The sequence below is a fragment of the Fomitopsis serialis genome (assembly GCF_022376445.1).
Source record: "Fomitopsis serialis strain Sig1Antser10 chromosome Unknown B0H18scaffold_4, whole genome shotgun sequence".
Lineage (NCBI taxonomy): Eukaryota > Fungi > Basidiomycota > Agaricomycetes > Polyporales > Fomitopsidaceae > Fomitopsis > Fomitopsis serialis.
The window spans coordinates 429,039-449,285 of record NW_025954964.1 but is presented as its reverse complement, the minus strand read 5'-3'; the positions used below and the strand labels follow the sequence as shown (position 1 = coordinate 449,285).

General features: G+C 44.0%; 4 protein-coding genes across 4 annotated transcripts; 3 read left to right on the top strand and 1 right to left on the bottom strand.

The window, feature by feature from the left end:
• Positions 1 to 7,454: 7,454 nt before the first annotated feature.
• Positions 7,455 to 8,473, top strand: B0H18DRAFT_950982 (uncharacterized protein; the record flags this gene model as incomplete). The annotated part of the gene is made up of 6 exons (XM_048041996.1): positions 7,455 to 7,470; positions 7,536 to 7,581; positions 7,631 to 7,758; positions 7,836 to 7,942; positions 8,123 to 8,151; positions 8,299 to 8,473. The coding sequence occupies 6 exons, from the start codon at positions 7,455 to 7,457 to the stop codon at positions 8,471 to 8,473; spliced, it is 501 nt and encodes a 166-aa protein (XP_047899062.1).
• Positions 8,474 to 12,409: 3,936 nt separating this feature from the next.
• Positions 12,410 to 13,196, top strand: B0H18DRAFT_950981 (uncharacterized protein; the record flags this gene model as incomplete). The annotated part of the gene is made up of 5 exons (XM_048041995.1): positions 12,410 to 12,421; positions 12,585 to 12,620; positions 12,642 to 12,746; positions 12,844 to 13,092; positions 13,143 to 13,196. The coding sequence occupies 5 exons, from the start codon at positions 12,410 to 12,412 to the stop codon at positions 13,194 to 13,196; spliced, it is 456 nt and encodes a 151-aa protein (XP_047899061.1).
• A 1,197-nt stretch (positions 13,197 to 14,393) lies between these two features.
• B0H18DRAFT_868666 (uncharacterized protein) lies at positions 14,394 to 14,744 on the top strand (the record flags this gene model as incomplete). The annotated part of the gene is made up of 1 exon (XM_048039961.1): positions 14,394 to 14,744. A coding segment is annotated over one exon (351 nt), but the record flags the coding sequence as incomplete, so codon positions are not given.
• Positions 14,745 to 17,567: 2,823 nt separating this feature from the next.
• On the bottom strand, positions 17,568 to 19,832 carry B0H18DRAFT_1114176 (uncharacterized protein; the record flags this gene model as incomplete). The annotated part of the gene is made up of 7 exons (XM_048033083.1): positions 17,568 to 18,113; positions 18,159 to 18,192; positions 18,240 to 18,332; positions 18,383 to 18,453; positions 18,517 to 18,678; positions 18,752 to 18,839; positions 19,729 to 19,832. 7 exons carry the CDS (start codon positions 19,830 to 19,832, stop codon positions 17,568 to 17,570), a joined length of 1,098 nt encoding a protein of 365 aa, XP_047899059.1.
• Positions 19,833 to 20,247: the final 415 nt, after the last annotated feature.

Below are 20,247 nucleotides of genomic sequence, written 5' to 3'. Positions count from 1 at the left end.
TTACTAAGCGCCCGATTAAGCGCCCGTTGCCGAAGCGGAGTCGTCGACAGGCCGGAATTCCGGCCTGTCGACGACTCCGGTCACTCAAAGGGGATTTTGGAGCACTCCCATTGGCTGAAATGCTGACAAATGTTCCCTTTTAAAGTAATCTTTCAGTCTCAGCTCTTCATGCCGAGTTTTTTGATGGCTTCAAGCCACACTAACTGAGCTCTTACTAGAACCCCATTAAATGCAGAAAAAACCCAAAATATTGCTTCTCCATGGAATGCCCCTTGAGTACTGACAAGGGTGCCCAGATTAGGTGATACTGGGGATATAAGCAAATGTTGGTGTGTGTATGATGCTTGTACAAGACAGTTCCACATGTATGGGCTATGTGAGGTGGAGGATATCAAACATACAAAACTGCCATATATGGTTAGTCCCCTGCCCATTTGGGAAGTTGGCCATGCATGGCCTCTGCAGGACTGGATAAATAGCAGGAAAATCAGAGAAAAATTAGATAGTACTATGGATTTGTATTGGGTTGACTGTTGAGGCCATATGGCAGAAAACATATAATAATGCAGAGTTTCCCATGCATAGCCTGATACAAGCCACTCTTTCAATGAGTCTTGGTCCATCTTGTAAGCACCATTATCACCTGGAATTCTCAGGGACTGGCAGCTCCAGACAGGATCCTAGGCTATTCTGTTCAGTTCAACTCTTCAATAGGCCCTGCAAAGGCAGGCTATTGGGCTGAGTTTTAGAGCAAGCCACAAGCTCATTAGTGACACTGTATTTGCTGTGCTATGGTCTCCCAAAAAAACAGTTGGGAATATTCCCAGTCATGTATATGATGTCAGAGAGGATGTACATAGTATGCCTTCCCATGGATTCATATAAATATGGCACCCACCATTCACAAAGCAAAATAAAATACATATTCCTCTGTACACACTGGTTCTTTCACTCTGTTTGTGTTTCCTGTGATGCTTGCCAACTGCCTATGGATTGTGTGGCTATATGAGACCTGAAACATGCCATATGTGGTAGCTGACCTTCCCAAAAGGGAAAGTCCGAGTTATCTGCTGTGTCTGGGCTCAGAAAATGCGGATAAAACAAGGGAATATTCTGTATGATTCCACTCACCTTGTACTGCTTGCTATAAGTACTGATTGGCTCATGTCTACACCCTTTGGCAGGCAATGGCATATGCAGAAAATGGTGAACACCTGTGGCACAAAGGCCACAGTTAATGCTGAGTATGTTCATAATATTGGCTTTGTCTCACATGTGAATGGCATAGCTATCAATATTATGGGTTCACAGAGCTTTATGACACTGTACTGATCCTAGAAAGTGATAGAAAGACATTGTACAAGTTGTGTTGTGCATCTACTACTGTTGCTAGAAAGTCTATAGGCTAGCAATGTCATAAAGTAGGGACACCACACATAGGTGATCAAATGCTTTGATGGTCTCTGCAATGCTAGATAAATGGTAGGAACTGAGATAAACTCAGATGATCCCATGACATCATATTGTGCTGACTGTTGTAGGCCAATGCATGACAGTACATCTCAGATGTGCTAATGCAGAGTTCACAGCCTGATGTCTGCAGCTCTATTGTCCCAGTCCAGTATAAGCATGTCTTTGACTGATTGTATCAACATGAAGCAGTGCCAATTATACAGTATGATGGTGCTATGCTTGGTTGTTAATTGCTCATATAATTTTTGCCTGGAGCATATCTAATGTCTGTATGCACTACCATCATCCTATTCTCATGCAATGGCCCCTTGGTAGGTGAAGATAGAATAGGCAGCTCTTGGCTTGTTCATATGGGCAAAAATGTATTGACAGTGGTGTCTGTTTGTGCAGTGTATGCTGTGATTTCTTCCTGATTGGGCTCAGAAGAAGTCATGGTTGCCATGGAAATAATGCAGACTTGCATTGCTTACTAAGCAACAGTGAAGAGGCCATATTACAATGGACTTCTGAGCCAATATATGGCTGTCCTTTTATGTATCTCTAGTCAATAATATGACTTTGGGAGTACTCTCATTTGCTGCAACTGTTTCCTTTTACATGTGATGATAAAATATCAGCTACTCATGTTGGGTCTCTTCATGTTATATGGAAAGTGGAAATATAACACTTTAGACCCAGGTGTGAACATGTGTGATATTTGAACAGCATTGGAAATTTGTGGCACTGTGCCTACCAGTACACCATTTGGCAGTTGATCCTGGGTGGTATCTGCCATGCCCAAGGAATGTCAACATGAGAAATATAGTGTCTAATCCAAATATAATACCATACATTGTATGTGCACACAAAATAATGAACAGTCAGCCAGAAAATGACACTGGTGATTATCTTGGGAGTATGTCTGAAGATATAGAAATCCTTGGACTTATGATCAGAGAGCATGGCCATTGATAGTAGGCATTACTAGATTACCCAGGAAAGGCCCATGTGCAAGTCTTAGTATGCAGTCTGTTGTTAGGGACAAGGCATTGAAAACCCTTTTTCTACAAGAAATTCCATAGATATGGTCTTTGAATAGGGTAGTCAGCAGGAATTGTTATCACTCCTGGGCTTTGTTATCTTTATTCTAGACCCTTTTAATGGACTTCATTTGGGGTTCACAATGCCTTCTGACCAGATTTAAGTGATCTCTTTTTCCCACATTGTTATTCTTTGTGGCACCTATTGGTGTATGTTCTGACTGGACTATTACCCAAGTTTCTAGTGCTCTCCTTAGACCCCTTGTGACCAGATGCTTTGAAAGATAGTACTGGGGTTCTATTAGCTCAGACTATGTTATCTATTGATATATTATCCCAGCTGGCAGGCAATCTATGAGTGACTTGTCAAGCTGTACACTATTTCTGAGTGTTCATAAGGCTGTGCTAGTGTTTCAGGACAACATGCAAGTGGTGTGTCATGAATCACAGAGCACATCCTTGATGATCAGTGAGAATTATTGGCACATCTACCCTTGCCTTACAATGAGCCTGTGAGCTTATTGTGCATCTTGAATGGCCTTGCAAAGTGGTGTACTGAGTCTTCTACTATTTTGTAGGATTCTATGAAGTATTTTATGTAGCTAAAAGGCTGTGCATAAATGCACAAAAGGAGCATCCCTATGAGCAAGTCCAAACATTTATCTCATCTACCACTTGCTTCTGTACTCTTATGCCAGTGTACCTTCAATTCATCAGTGATCAATCCTGCCCATGACTCTATCAGTCTTGATGGCACTTACTATGGTGATACATTGCTTCACATTGTACTACATGAGCCCATTACTATTGACTCAGGAGCTGAGCTCCAATCCAGTAACATACTTTAGTATGGCTTTGTACTACTGGTCAGTGTCTGGTAACTGTTCACTTATGGTGAGAGCAAACTGCACAGTCTTTGGTTGTATTCCTTGTATAACACATCAATTCTTGACAGGCCTTTTTCAGAATTCCTTACTGGTATACTTCTCCTCTATATATTGGTTCCATCCTCCACTGTTGATTGGTTTGTACTTGGGGAAGTACTGTTAACAATCTACTGAAAGACATCCCTTGGTATCAGAATTTCTCTGATCAAGGGCTAATACTTGTACAACAGCACTGACAGCAAGTCCCAACTGAGTAGTGGTTACTGTAGTCAACCCCCCAGATTCCCCTTCCTTGAGTTCTAGTTGATCTAGAGGCTCTCCTTACTTCTTTGCAACATTCCCAAGCTATTTGCTCTATGTTACTATCAATACAAACCCCAAGTAAGAACTGGATCCATAATGTCTGTTGCTCATGATTGCAAGCTATGATCCTCATATTACAACAACATAATAAATTAGCAGGCTACTCTGAAGTGCAAAATGTGGAAGATATGTCAGTACTCTATGCATAGACAATATACTAGCAGTCTTGCCAAGCATGACTTCTGATGCGGGCAGCATGAAGTTGTTCATAAATTGACATATCTCCTACCAAAGGGATCGTACTGCCAGCTATGGCCCTCTCCCCAGCAAGTACGGGTGTCCACACTGCCAGTTCCCGGAGAACACGCTGGACGATTCCTCTCCCGGTACGCCTCGCACACAGATCTGGACACTGGATGTTCTGTGCAAGGCACACTCAAAGTGCTCCAGGGACTCTGCTCCCTTTGTGAAGGCATGCAAGGAATTCAACGTCTCAGGCTATTGCGTCAAACCGTTCTGGCAAGACCTTCCGTTCACAGATATTCATTCCTGCATCACTACCAGGGAGTATTCAAACATCTGGTGGAGTGGAGCACAGAACTCGTTGGTGAGAAGGAGCATCATATACGATGCCTACCCCCTGCCTACGGTACCCCTCATTTTAAAAACAGCATATCCATCCTTTCTCAGGTCTCCGGTTCCAAGTGCAAGGACATTGCTTGCATCCTGCTCGGCTGTCTCGTTGGGCGCATTCCAAAGGCCGCCCTCCTTACTTTCCGCATGCTTCTTGACTTCATCTACATTGCCCAATACCCCACGCATGATGATACCACCCTTTCGTACCTTGAGGACACTCTGAAAACCTACCACAAGAACAAGCATGTCTTGAAGGGACTCAGCATTCATGAGCACCTCAACATACCTAAATCTCATTCGCTCCAACACTACGTTGATTCCATTTGATCTCTCGGTACTACAGATAATTACAATACTGAAATGTTTGAACATCTCCATATAGACTGCCCCAAGAAGGCCTGGCAAGCCTCTAACCACCGCGACACTTGTCTGCAGATGGTTTGGTGGCTCGAGTGTTGCGAGAAGATATCCGCGTACAAGGTCCTTCAGGAGTGACTTGCCAAAGAAGAAATTGCTGCTTACAATCAGTTACATGAAGACGACGGCGGCCCCTTGGACGAAGCAAGTACTACTGCAGGTGGACATACTGGTAGTCGTGGCAAAAGAGGAATCAAGTTGGCTGTGCAACCGTCTGTTTGCCAGCAGTCCCTACCCTCCAATCAAGAAGCACACGCTGCACCGGGTTTCACGCAAGCTCTATCGCAACACGTCTACACTCTGAAACTGGGATGTACACTCACCAATTGTGAAGCAGAGAAGGCTGCAACTTACCTCCGATTTGCGCATGTGGATGTATTCCACAGTTTCAAGCTCAACACTGGATCTTTAGAGGATGACCAGCTGGAGGACGACACAGTGAAGGCCAAACCTGTGCGCGGTGACCAGTGTGCCCGTTTTGACCGTTTTGACACCGTCGTTGTACTTTGAGGGGAAGAAGGGGAGGCGACTGGGTTACAAGATTAGTCTCCTTCAAAGTCTATGTCTGTGTCATGCTGAAAATGAGCTCTCAAAACAGGGACACAAATTGGAAGGCTACGTGTGGTCTTCCACCTACCCAAGACCATTTGCGATAGGCACACGTTTCAGGAGGTCCCTGTGCTGTCCAAATGGGCAGAACAGGGGCCTCTTGCGTACGTGGAGTGGTATGCCAAACTCGCCCCTCATGCTGATCCTGTACATCTCATGTACAATGTTAACAAAATGCTGCTTCGATCTAACAGGACACCCTCCAGCGAGATAATCCCTTTGAGTAGTATACACCAGAGTTGTCAGCTAATACCTCGGTTTCCCTCCCTCACTTCTTTAGAAATCTCCACACTTACAGTACCTAGTCATTGGACTTCTGATTACGTTCCCTGAGGTACGAAGGTATCATTCTTATGATGGATGGTGCCCGATGCGGCAGTTGTTTCCCACAGGTACAGTCATTTGCCCCCAGCTTACGATGTATAGTTAACATTAGTTATGGTCAGTTAGCGGAGTTCAAAAATTTCAGACTCCCAGACGACACAACTTGCACCAACACCACCAAACAAATGCTGTGGCTCAGTGCTTTGTCCTGGGGTGAGGGCCCAAGAAACACTTCCAGTGGCGCCCAATATGGCAACTGGTGAGCATATCACATGATTGTCAGCCAGGGAGCATGCTGCTGCTAGCGCTCACACTTATAGGCTGTCCCATAGCCCTAGTTAGGAACAACTTGTAGTGCACTTAGTATACTGATCTAATAGCCCTTCATTCAGAGAGTATACACTATCATTATTGAGTAGCTAGAGTGGCTGGCTGGTCCAGAAAATGCAAAATAAAAAAATCCACATGTGCCTCTGCAGATGTCAAAGTGCCTCATGGTGTGTTTGTATCCAGTGTCAGCTTGTTATGATCCCTGAGGTATGAAGAAATCATTCTCATGACTGGAGAGAATGTAACACTTAGCATGGAGCCCAATGTGGCAGGTTTTTCCCACAGTGCATGTGACTATTTGAGTGCCAGATAACCTAAGATAAGTAACACTTACTATGGTCACTTTAGCTGAGTTTCAAATTTCAGACTCCCAGACGATGCAATTTGCACCAACACACCCAAACAAACGCTGTGGCTGACATTCCCCATGGACTTGGGGCTCCTGTAACATCTAGCTTGGAGACCAATATGGAAAGTGGTGAACATGGCATGTGACCTGACCAGTGGCACTGGACTCCAATGTATTCAATCACTTTTTGCAACAGTAAGCACCCACATATAGATATGGCAGTTAAATAGTCAACTTGTAGCCCTTGTTTCATAGAGTCTACAGTAATTTTGTTGGGCCCCAATAGTGGCAAGTTAGGCCAGAAAATGCAAAATACCAACAAAACACAAGTGACTTTGCAGAACTCAAAGTGCTCTTTTTCACCCTAGATATGGAGCACATGACCCATACAGTATAGCCATGTGTGTCAGACATCATGAAAATGCTTTATGGTGCCATGACAGAGCTGAGAATGGGCAAGGTTGGCTGATTTTATGCTTGTACATGATATTATTGCTTACCTTCCATATATGGTAACATGTTGTAAACATCACAGGCCTCATCAACATCCCATAGTACTCTATGAATACCTTCTGATTTATCTGCAATTTATGAACTGCCAGACATTCACTTTATGGAGAATTACTGGATTGGGAAGGTTACTCACCATTTAGGGCAATGTGAGCTTTTGTGATACTTCTTGTGCAAAAGCCCTCCCATAACTTGCCTGGAATGTGTATTTCCCTGGTTAAAATTAGCTACATATCGCTGGGTATGTATACATATCTCTGTTGCACCAAAAAAGGCATGATGGCCACTGTGTCCAGCTAGTCACATGATCCATGATGCGGGGTCACAGCACTTGCAGCAGTGCTTTATTGCTGTAGTGCTGCGACCCCACATCATTGATCATATGACTGCAAAAAAGCGGTCAAAAATGTGCAGAATACTCATTCTGAGGACAAAACCTACTGTTTTGGGCCCAAAAAAGTTGCATAAATTCCCAATAAATTGGAGGACCATGGTGCAGCTATCTTAAAGTACTGTGAAATGGAAGGTCAATATTAAATAAACTACAGGTCCCACAAGGCTGCCAGTCAGCTTTCAAGATACAGTAGTAACATTACCATGTTGGGTGTTACCTGTATTGACTCTATGATATCTTGGAGTGATTTGCCTGAAATTAGAGCACAACATTTGGTGTTTCAGGTTTCAGACAGTGTGATATTGAGATATCCAGTGCATATGTGGCTTGGTGAGCTAGAGTATGCACTTTTAATGATATCACCATGTGTGTGCTTAAGGAAGGCCATGGGTATCAGGTGCACCCGCGGTAACATACCCGAGGTATCCCCAGGTGCAGGTGCGGTGTATGAATCCGGCCATACTGCAACTACTGCATACCCACATTGCGGTGATGCGGTGTTCCACGGTGTGTACATACCCATAGACCTGCCACAGATTTGGCTCATAATCAGGTTACTAATGCAATGAATTGTCTCATCTCAGATGCGGCCAAGGAAGAGATCCTCGAACAGACAGCTGAAGTCCGAACCACACTTGCTGGGGAGAGGGCCATAGCTGGCAGTACGATCCCTTTTGTTGGATACATGTCAGTTTGTGAACAAATCATTTTCACCACATCAGAAGTTAAGCTCAGCAAGACTGCTAGTATATTGCCTGCATAGAGTACTGACATATCTTCCGCATTTTGCACCATCCAGCTGCCATCTCATAGCATAAACATTTAGAGTAGCCTGCTAATTTATGATGTTGTTCTGATGTGAGGATCATAGTTTGCAATTATGAGCAACATGCCAATTGAGTAAGTATTTGCATTTCCATATGAGACTCTCCATTGAAAATACAGACATTATGGATCTGTTTCTTACTTGGTGAATAGCCAAGTTTCAACCAATATTATCAGAATACTAATGAACAGTATCACTGGCTTGTGTTGATATCAACAAAGAGAAAATAGCTTGGAAATGTTGCAAAGAAGTATGCCTGTAGATCAACTAGAACTCAAGGAAGGGGAATCTGGGAGGTTGACTACAGTAACAACTACTCAGCTGGGACTTGCTGTTGTGCAAGTATTAGCCCTTGATCAGAAAGAACTTCTGATACAGGCAGATGTCTTTCAATAGATTGTTGACAGTACTTCCCCAAGTACAAACCAATCAACAATAGACAGATAAGTATACCAGTAAGGGATTCTGAAAAAAGGCCCTTCCAGAATTGTCATGTTATACAAGGAATCCAACCAAAGACTGTCCAGTTTGCTCTCACCATTTGTACACTGAAGTGAACAGTTACCAGGCACTGACCAGTAGTACAAAGCCATACTAAGGTATGTTACTGGATTGGAGCTCAGCCCACAGTTCCAAGCCAATAGTAATGGGCTCATGTATGATGTGAATCACTGTACCACCATGGTGAGTGCCATCAAGACTGATAGAGTCATGGGCAGGATTGATCACTGAGGTCTGGGACGATTGAAGGTACAGAGGAGTACAGAAGCAAGTGGTAGATGAGATGAATATTTGGACTTCTCACAGGGATGCTCCTTTTGAGCATTTCCCAAGTGCACTCCCCTTAGCTACATAAATACTTCATAGAATCGAAATAGTAGAAGACTCAGTCCACCACTTTCCCAGGCCATTCAAGATGCACAATAAGGCTCAAAAAGTAGCGAAAAAGCAAGGCAAGGGTATGTGTGTTAATGATTGCCACTGATCATCAAGCATGTGCTCTGTGAAACATGAGGGACCACATGGATGTTAACCTGAACACTAGTGTAGCCCTATGAAAACTCAGAAATAGTGTACAGCTTGATGAGCCACTCATAGATTGCCTACCAGCTGGAATATTATCATCAATATTCTGAGCTAATAGTCACCCAGTAACAGCTTTCAGATCATCTGGTCACAAGGGGCCTAAGGAAAGTACTAGGAGCCTGGTAATAGTCCAGTCAGTACATACACAATGAAGTGCTACAAAGCATGACAATGTGAGGAACAAAAGATCACCTGAATGTGGTGAGAAGGCATTGTGAATACTACAGTGAAGTCCATGAAAAGGAAATCAATAAACATAACAAAGTGCGGGAATGATAACAACTGCTGCTTATCCTATTCAAAGATCACATGTGTGGAATTCCTTGTGAAAATGCCTTGTCCCTAAGTTCTAACAACAGCCTGCATACTAAGACTTGCACATGGGGTCATTGTAGCCTCTCCTGGGTATTCTAGTAATGCCTGTTATCAATGGTCATGCACTCTGGTCATAAGTCAAGGGATTTCTATATCTCCAGACACTCCCAAGGTAATTAATTACCAGTGTCATTTTCTGGCTGACTGTGTGTGCACATACAATGGTACTATATTTGGATTAGACACCATATGTTGATATTGACATTCCTCTGGCATGGCAGATACCATCCAGGATCAACTGCCAAATTGGGTGCTAGTAGGCACACTGCCACATATTCATGCTTCCCAATGCTGTTCAAACATCACACATGTTCACACCTGGGTATAAAGTGTTATTTTTCCACTTTCCATATAACATGAAAGGACCCAGCATGAGTAGCTGACATTTTATAATCACATGTAAAAGGAAATAATTGCAGAAAATGAGAGTACTCCCAAAATCATATTATTGACTAGAGATCTATAAAAGGACAGCCTTATATTGGCTCAGAAGTCCATGGTAGTATGGCCTCTTCACTGTTGCTTAGTAAGCAATGCAAGTCTGCATTATTTCCAGAGCAACCATGGCTTCTTCTGAGCCCAATCAGAAAGAAAGCTGCCTTTTCTATCTCCACATACCAAGGGCCATTGCATAAGAATAGGATGATGGTAGTGCATACAGAGGTTAGATATCTTCCAGGCAAAATTATCTGAGGGACTTACAACCAAGCATAGCACCATCATACTATATAAATGGCACTGCTTCATATTGACAAGATTAGTCAAAGACATGCTTATACTGGACTGCTACAATAGAGCTGCTGACATCAGGCTATGTGCATCTGCATTAGCACATGTGGGATGTACTGTTGCATTGGCCTACAACAGTCAGCACAATGTGAAGTCATGGGATTGTCTGATTTTATCTTATTTCCTACTATTTATCTAGCATTGCAGAGACCATCAAAGACTTTGATACACTATGTGTGGTAATGTGGTGGCCCCACTTTATGACATTGCTAGTTTATGAAGTTTCTCACAACAGTAGTAACTGCATAACACAACTTGTACAATGTCTTTGTATCACTTTTTAGGATCAGTACAGTGTGAAAAAGATCTGTGGACCCACAATTCTGATGGCTATGCTATTGACATGTGACACAGAGTGAGTATCATGAACATGCTCAGCATGAACTGTGCCACAGCCTTTGTGCCACAGGTGTCCACCATTTTCTGAATATGCTATAGCCAATCACTACTTACAGCAAACAGTACAAGGTGAGCCTGAGTGGAATCATTCGAAGTATTGTCTTGTTTTATCCGCATTTTCTGAGCCCAGACACAGCAGGTAACTCAGACTTTCCATTTTGGGAATGTAAGCTATCACATATAGCAGGTTTGGTCACACAATTCATAGGCAGTTGGTAAGCATCACAGGAAAAACAAACAATGTGAAAGAACCAGTGTTCACAGAGCCATATGCTGGTGCTATATTTGTATGAATCTATGGGAAAGCATACTATGTAAAGCCTCTCTGGCATCATATACATGACTAGGAATTTTCCCAATTGTTTTTGATTTTTTGGGAGACCATAGCACAGCAAATACATTGTCACTAATGAGCTTGTGGCTTGCATTCAAACTCAGCCCAATAGCCTGCCTTTGCAGGGCCTATTGAAGAGTTGAACTAGACAGAATAGCCTAGGATCCTGTCTGGAGCTGCCAGTCCCCGGAATTCCAGGTGATAATGGTGCTTACAAGATGGACCAAGACTCACTGACAGAGTGGCTTACATCAGGCTATGCATGGGTCATTCTGCATTATTATATGTTTTCTGCCATATTGGAGCCTCAACAGTCAACTCAATATGAATTCATAGTACTATCTGATTTTTCTCTGATTTTCCTGCTATTTATCCAGTCCTGCAGAGGCCATGCACGGCCAACTTCCCAAATGGGCAGGGGACTGACCATATATGGCCGTTTTGTATGTTTGATATCCCCCACTTCACAGAGCCTCTCATACATGTGGAACTGTCTAGTAGAAGCATCATACACACACCAAGATCTGCTTATATGCCTCAGTATCATCACTTATGATGGTCAGTACTCTCAAAGACACCTAATCTGGACACTGCTATCAGTACCCAAGGGGCATCCCATGGAGAAGCAATATTTTGGGATTTTTCCACATTCAATGGGGCTCTAGTAAGAGCTCAGGTAGTGTGGCTTCAAGCCATCAAAAACTCGGCATGAAGAGCTGAGATTGAAAGATTACTTTAAAAGGTAACATTTGTCAGCAGTCCAGCCAATGGGAGTGCTCCAAAATCCCTTTTGAGTGACCGGAGTCATCGACAGGCCGGAATTCCGGCCTGTCGACGACTCCGCTTCGGCAACGGGCGCTTAAACGGGCGCTTAGTAAGCGATGTAAGTTCAGCCTGTTACTGCAGCAAATCTGACTTGTTTTGGGCTCAGAAAAGTCCAGGAAAATCGGATAATATTCCAGGAGATCTGTGGAGCATTTATGAGCATATTCACAAGTAGAGAGGATTGTCCTGTATAGTTATTCAGTGCTGGGACATCAACACATACTTGCTATGACAATATTTCTCCATTTGTAGCACTGCTGTGCATGTTTCAGAGACATCAATGTGTTGGACACTATACACTTGGCCATAGAGGACATCTGTCATGTGTTTCAGATGCAACAGAACAAATGCATATTCACAGAGTCACTTCTGTTTTTTATCTTAGCATTTTGCTACTCATTCAACCACTTCTCTCAAGAAACTATGATAGACACTATGAATGAAGGGCTATGAGGTGAGCTTATGATATCTATAACAGTTGGTTGGAGCTCAGTCAGTGTATCCCAGTCACATGCTACCCAATCATGTCTACAGAGGTAGGGGTGTTTCTCTGCATTTTGAATTTTATACATGGGCAAGCCATACTGGTCATAGCCTCTGGGGTCCTATAGTGGATCAATTTCTTACATACAGCAGGTACTACAAGTGGGTCCAGTTGCACAGAATTTCCCTGGTTTTATCTGCATTTTCTGAGCCCAGACTGAGCAGCTGCATTGGTATTACCATTTGGGGAAGGTTAGCTACCCTTTATGGCAGGTTTCAGATGTCATAAAGACATACAGAATCTATGGGCAGTCTACAGGCTTCAAAAGAGTCACTTTGAGGGTGAAAAGGGATGCACTCATGTGCACAGAGGCATTTGTGTGTTTTTTTATTGTGTGAATTGTGCCATAACCACTGAAGGTAATGGGCAAGTCACAGCAGCTATAGACTCTATGACATCATACCTATCACATAGATTATTTTGGGAATTTTCCGCATTTTAGTGGGGCCACAGTACAGCAGGTACAGTGCCACTAAGGAGCCTGTGGCTGAGATTCAAACTCAGCCCAAAATCTCGGCAGCCTGCCTGATTAGGGCAGAAAAGGGGCTGTTGCACCAATCAGAGCAGCTCGGCATCTCTCTCATGCCGTTCGGAGGTGCAACCGTGCCAAATTTCCGCACGGATGCACCTCCGAACGGCATCTGGGCGCTTAGCGCGCGCTTAGTAAGCGATGCAAGTGCGGACTATTACTCTGCTTATATGGGCTTATTTAGACCCAGGAAAAAGCGCAAAATCAGAGAATATTGGAGATGGACCAGGGAATGTGATTGAATCTGTCTATGAGATATGCTTGACATCAATAAAGGCAGCATTTCCAATAACTGTGTAACATCACTGATGTTACCTCAGTGAGCTTATTCATACAAGCCTGCTACTTGACTGTAGGAACTACTCATGTAGTTGAGGACACCCCATAGGATGGTAGTGTAAGTATAGATGCATATATGTATTCTGTGCTTGCGTCTGTGTGCAAGACAAAGCCAGTGGCTGCATAATTGCCATATGAAGTATATTGCCTTCCCAAAGAGGAATCATACACAAACTGGTGAATCTGGGGCTCAGAAAAATCCAGAAAATCTATGAAATATACAGACACATCAAAGACAAGTGCATGGTTACTTTTAGTCCCAATTTTGGTCATTACATGGTGTCCATGGGCCACAATATGGCAATGGATGGTAAAATGACCCATTGTTGACCTTGTTAGCTCTGTTATAGAAATCACTGAGCAGTACACAGTGCCTAAACCACCCATATATATCACAGTGTGCATACAGAACATATTTCAGCCATAAACAAGTACTTTGAATCTGCAGAGGCACATGTGCATTTTGATATTTTGCATTTCCTGGCCTAGCCAGCCACTGTATGCACTCAGTAAAATCCCTGTATACTCTCTGCATGAAGGACTATCAGATGAGTATACTATGTATACTATGCCTTGTTACTGGCTGAGACTATATAGGCACTACAGTGTGTGAGCGCTTGCAGCATTGAGCCACCAAGCTGCCAGTCACATGATATGTTCACCAGTTTCCTTATTGGGGGAGTTGCTAAGGCGTTTCATGGGCCCCATATCCATAACTGAGCGCTTAGCCACTGCATTTGTTTGTATCTGTTGGTCCAAGTTGCGTTGTCTGGGAGTCTGAAATTTCAGACTCAGATAAGCAACCTATACTAACAGTTACTTATCTCTGCTTATCGGGGTGGCTGCATGTCACGTGCACTGTGGGAACAAACTGCCATTCTGGAGGAATCGCTAAGGCGTTTCATGGTGGTCCATCATAAGAACGATACCTTCGTACCTCAGGGATCGTAATTGTTGAAGGTACGTGCCACTGTGCCAGATTTGTCACACATCATTCATCTGCTAATATATCCTTCAGGTTCGACAGCTAGCATATGCTGTGATACAGTCCACCATGATCGTGCTGCCAGCCTGGTGATGTACCTGCCAAGCCAACAAGCTCCCCGTTTGCCAGATACCCCGCGATGTTAAGACACGCTGGAACTCAACGTACAAGATGTCGAAGTTTGCTCTTGAATACCGCAGCACCATTGACGCGATCACCGCTGACAAGTCCCTGAAGCTGCGGAAGTACGAACTAGACAAAGAAGAATGGCTGATTGTCGAGGAGCTGAATGTGATACTTAAGGTAAACAATTTGGCTTCAATGTGTAAGTGTTCTGCAATCATCTCGTATACTCCACTTGCTGGAGAGGGCCATGGCTGGCAGTACGATCCCATTGGTTTAGACACATTGAGGCGTGAAGAATTCATTATTTCCCATTTTCACTGTCTAGTTGCTGTCTGACAGCCCAAATACTCTATGCATCCTGGTTATCTACATTGTTGATTTCAGTGCTTCATCATGAGCAATATTACAATTGAGTAAGTAAGCCACCGTGTGTTATTGCTATATTCATAGGAAACTGTCTGTGAAGAGCACATACTTACACTGAGACTTGCACATGGAATCATTATTGCCTTTGCTCAGTATTCCAGTCATGCCTACTCAATGGTCATGGTATCCAGTCATAAGTCCCATGGACACAAAGGTTTTCAACCTTTGTTAGATAACTTTTGGTTTCATCTGCTGGCTGACACTTACTTCTTTTGTATGCATGCACAATTCACCACCATATTGCTGTTGTTCAAACCCTATCAATATATACAGATTCTCTACTGTTTATTTGGAATGGCAGGTACTCCACCAGATATTACCACAATGCACCATGTGTAATAATACCTGCTTCTTGAACCCTCCCATGATATATACAACACTGTTAAAATGGCACATGTGTTCACTCCTGGGTCTATGGTGTTATTGTGTGACTTTCCATATACCATCAAAGAATCCAGCATGAGTAGCTGACATTTTATGATAACATGTGAAGGGAAATGTTACTGCCAATGAGAGTGATCCAAAGCCACTTATTATTGACTAGAGATCTAGAGAAGGACAGTCAGATATTTGCCTAGAAATCCACTATAAGCATGGTCTGTTGCTGGTTGCCTAGTAAGCAAAGGAAGTCTGAGTGACAGTAGACATTGTACAAATAGACATCGTCAATAAAATAGACATCGTCAATACATGGTACAATCATTCCCTGCCCATATGAGCAAGCCAAGAGCTGCCAATTATATCACCCAAGGCTCATTGCATAACTTGAACAATAGGACCTGGTAATACATCAGCCTATAATATGATGGTAGAGGTTAGATATGCTCCAAGCAATTATCACATGAGGGAATAGAGTTGGTGTCATCTCATTCTCCGCCATTTGTCCAGCCTGAGCACAGTCAACAAGTAATTCAAACTTTCCAGGTCAGCTACTAGACAGTATTCACACAATTCATAGGTAATTGGTAAGCATCACAGGAAACACAAACAATGTAAAAGAATGAGTGTGAGGCATGTGCTTTTTATTGTGCTTTGTCAAATGGTGCCATAGTTATATGAAAGTATGGGAAGGCATACTATGTACAGACGACACATCATATATGTGACTGAGAATATACCCAATCAGCTTTTTTTCATTTTTTGGAGGCCACACATCTGGAAAAACGTAGGTTACTTATGTATCCTTTCAAAGAACCAGATGTACTCGTCAGGACTTTCGGTACTTATTGAAGTAATATAGAGAGCAAAAGCGGCTAAAAGCTGCTTTAGAACTGGCGGAAGCTGCTCAAGGCCATTTGAGATCGAGGATGGTGCACTGAAGATTTTTGAGTGGGGACCCACAGCTTCAGTCGAAGTTTGAGACGTACATTGAAGCTAATAAAACTGGATGTTTGTTCCAAAGATTACATTTGTCTCCTGGAGAGGAGACAAAAGACTCGTAAGTACTGTTACTACTAATTACCACAGAGTCTGGTATGCATACAAACTGGCCCAATTATTCAGTAGAAATTTCGAAGCTACATCTAGTATAGTATCCGTATTCCATTCCTGTGGCAAGATCTCTGGTGCGTCACCTACAGATCCAGGGTATCTAGGAATCAATTGACAGGATTGGCGTATAGTACTTAATGGAACAATGTCTGCAACTGGGTTACCGGCAGAGTGAAGGGGAGATTTGTTAATAGAGTACATCATATGGATTGCGTCAGCGGAAGACGGAACCTTAGCGTACCACTCTATGTAGGCCAATGGGCCTTGTTCAGCCCATGAATTTGGTGCCATCAGGGGAACACAAGTGCGAGGGTCTTTGATCTTCTCAGGGAGCCTGAAAATCACTCGGACACGCCCGATTCTCGTGCCTGTCAGTGGGCAGAATGAGAATGCGCAAATCAGCATAAAACACCTTGCCAGTGAGAGACTGTACTTACCTTGCAACCCTGTAGCTTCTGCATCCTGCTCCTGCAATACCACAACGGTATCAAACCAACATGGTTGTTTGCCGATCGAAGTGCGCACCTTCACTGTGTCGGTTTCGTCCTTGCTATTGGTCAAGGGCTCCAGCGCAAACTTGAATCCATGGTATACGTTGACTCGATCGAATGGCATGTGTGAGATGGCGGTAAGGAGTTGGGTTGGTGTGAGACATCAATTATTCTTGAGTGTGTAGATATACTGAGCCAGCGCATTTGTGAAGCCCGGTGCATTGTGTCTGTCTTCAATACGTGCAAGGGATTGCATGGGAACTGTGGGGTGTTTTGGTAGTTTGATGCTAACCTTGTGTCCAACAGCTGCGTCCGTGGCCATCTCGTCGATGTCATCTTCATCATCGTCCCTCTGCAGTCGTCTTCGCATAGCCGGGCTGAAAATAACCATCTTCTTCTGCCTCGCGAGCTACTTGACCATTTGCAGTCGCGCATTTCGATGATTTGAGGACCTCCAGCTGTTCTTTGCATAGTCAATATGCAGACGTTCGAACGCCTCGGTATTGTAGTTGTTGGTTGTTCCTAGTAGGCGAATTGAGTTGACGTAATGTAGTAGAGAATGGAATTTCAGAATGTTTAGGTGTTCGCGTACACCGCAATTGACGAGAACTTGCTTGTTCTTGTGGAACACCCAGAGCACCTCCTCCATGTGACCCAGGGTTGTTTTGTCGTGCGTCAAATATTGCGCTAGATAGATGAAGTTGAGGATAGCTCGGAACACTAGTATCGCGTTCTTGGGGATCTTACCGACCTAGCAGCCAAGTAATATTCGTGCCATGTACTTGCGCTCAGTACCGGAGACCTGAGAAAGAACAGAGATTCCATTCTTGAAATGACGGGTTCCATAGGGCGACTTGAGCTGGTCCTCTGGGAGTTGGCACTTGGGACATGTACCGTACTTGGAACATGTCACCAAGCATTGTTCTGGATAATTGGCGACATAAGCGGCTAGAATCGGGTGTACCCTGCGCACCGCACCATCCCCTCCGGTAACATTGATACCGCTCTTCCCAGCCTCGACAAGTGGTTCGAGAATAATGTGTACCGACGTGTGGAACAGCTGCTGTGCTAGGGTGTGTTGCTTGCGCTTGGTGATCCCATCGGAATCAATTTTGTCCACTGAGAGGTATCCAATAAGGATACACGCATGTTTGGAGGGCTTGTGTCTCAGAGCCCGAAAATTGCCGAGCGTCATGTAGACCGGATACACTGATTTTCTGCCCGAGAATTGCGTGAGTTGCATTTTGTCCGTTGCAATGATGACGGGCGCAACAGCAGCCCCGCCAGGCAAGAGGCTCTGAGAATGACGTCAACATACTTGCACTCACAGATGTACAGACACCTCGAACGCATTGGGGCCAGCGTTGAGCCGAGTGCTGTATGCAATCAGTAATCAGAAAGTGTGCCAATATCTGTAAAATACCTGATGTGCTCCCAAATTACCTCTTGTGTCTCCTCAAGGTACTCCGAAGCTTTGGCTTCCAGAGTCTCTAGGATGGCCATAATGCCATCCCACCTACAATCATTAATATTCACTTTCTGTTAGTTGAAACCAATTAAACTCACTTTGCGGCGAAGTGCTTGTTGGAGAATGCGATGGGCTGATGCGACGTCACCTCCATCAACGCTGCTTCTATCTAGGTAATACATTTACGAGAGTAGTGAGTAAATACATTCAGTGTAAAGAAACCAATGCTTACTGCGTTGCAACAGACGGCGATGAGATTTAGCGGGACCTGGCTGAAATCCTCCAGCGCTGCATTGATACTAGCGTCTGCGCGTCTGGCCAAGCCATAGTACTGGTAGATGAGTTTGGGGATGCATTCGTTGCGGAACGGCTCCATCTGCTCGACCTTGGTGCGCTAGGACCGACGTGAGACCAACGTGAGTTCTAAGTGGTGTTCTATATTCCGTACACCTGTGCTAAGCACATACCTCTCGATCGAGATTCTTCTTCTTGCGGTCGAAGTGCCTCTCATCCAGTTGATCCTTAATGGTCAACCACTGTTCTTTCCACTCAGCCCTTTCGGTAGTGTTAGAAAGTCCAGTCCATGGACTGGGTAAAGACTGGGACTGAACTGGGACTGGCCTTAGAAAGACTGGACTGTGTTGAGCTCGGAATTTATTCCGCATTTCTGCGAATTATTCTGAGCTCCATTGCCCTGTCCAAGTCGTGGAATGTGTCCTGGTGTGTTCTCCTTTATTCTACATGGACGCCATCACTATACCGTGCATACTGTACTTTTTCCGACGTCATTCCCTTCAGTCTACCATTTTCCATAATGTTTGCATCTTCAGGGATTTGAACCCCTGCACTCATCCGTTTTTTCACTGCTTCGTTGATTTCGACTTTGTGGCTGTTTCTGCTGTACAGTTATGGTCGCCTTACGTAACGCACACCGTAGACAGTCCGCCTCGTCGAGCTCTAAGTCCCTAAGACTTTACAGAGCTCGACTTAGGTGTGTATCTTTGATTCCTGAATATAAAAGACTTTACAGAGCTCGACTTAGGCCTTTGGAATTCGCTCTGAGGCGCACTGCAGCCAACACTTTGGAATCACTCTGAGGCGCACTGCAGCCAACAAAGTCGACATCTTCCACTCTTGTATCTTTGCTGTCGTCCAGGGTGAGGGTGTTCTCTCTGGAGCGAGACAAAGACAAGCTAGCAGGACTTGAGGAGTTTTCCGGTCTTGGTACAGCTACCTCAATAAAGTCATACATGGACCCCAGGTCCGACTCGTCCTCTGGGTCTTCATCCGAAGATAACATGGGGTTGACAGGGGTGCTACAACGATGTTGGTTGTGCTGAATATGATTGCTTCTGCCTTCACCCTTGTCGTTTTTGTCATAACTTTGTGCTGACCTGCAGAAGTTGATATTTCAACGTCATGATCATACATTCTCAACACTTACCCTTCTATTCTATCTGCAACCAAAGGATCTTTGTCGTCGGAATACTCGAACTCAAACACTTCCTTGAATTTTCCTCTTTTGTACCACGCGCATTTCTTGCTCATACTTTGATGCACTGCGAGGCCTTGCATTGTGTCAAAGCCTTCATTGCAGGCTGAGCAAGTCGTTGACAAAATATCTTCCAGTGAGCAGTGTTTCTTTCCCATGATCTATGTCCATTATCTTGCATTAATAGATAAACTTCCATAGGACGGACAGACTCACCGTATATCGGAACTGAAGGGCAAGGGAGAAAAGACAACTCAAGATGTGGGAGTGTCTCAGGCCCTCTACTACGCCGATCTGCCCTGGAAGATCGTTACTCAATTGCCCTTGCATTACATAATTCTCTTCGCCATGGAAATTGGTAGGAGAACGTGTGTTCCCACAGTCTGTCAGGACGTGTGTCCTTCTAAATTCTCACCTTCCGTAGTTCATCGCTGCTCCTCTGTGCTGTCTCACCATTTCCCATCATCTTTG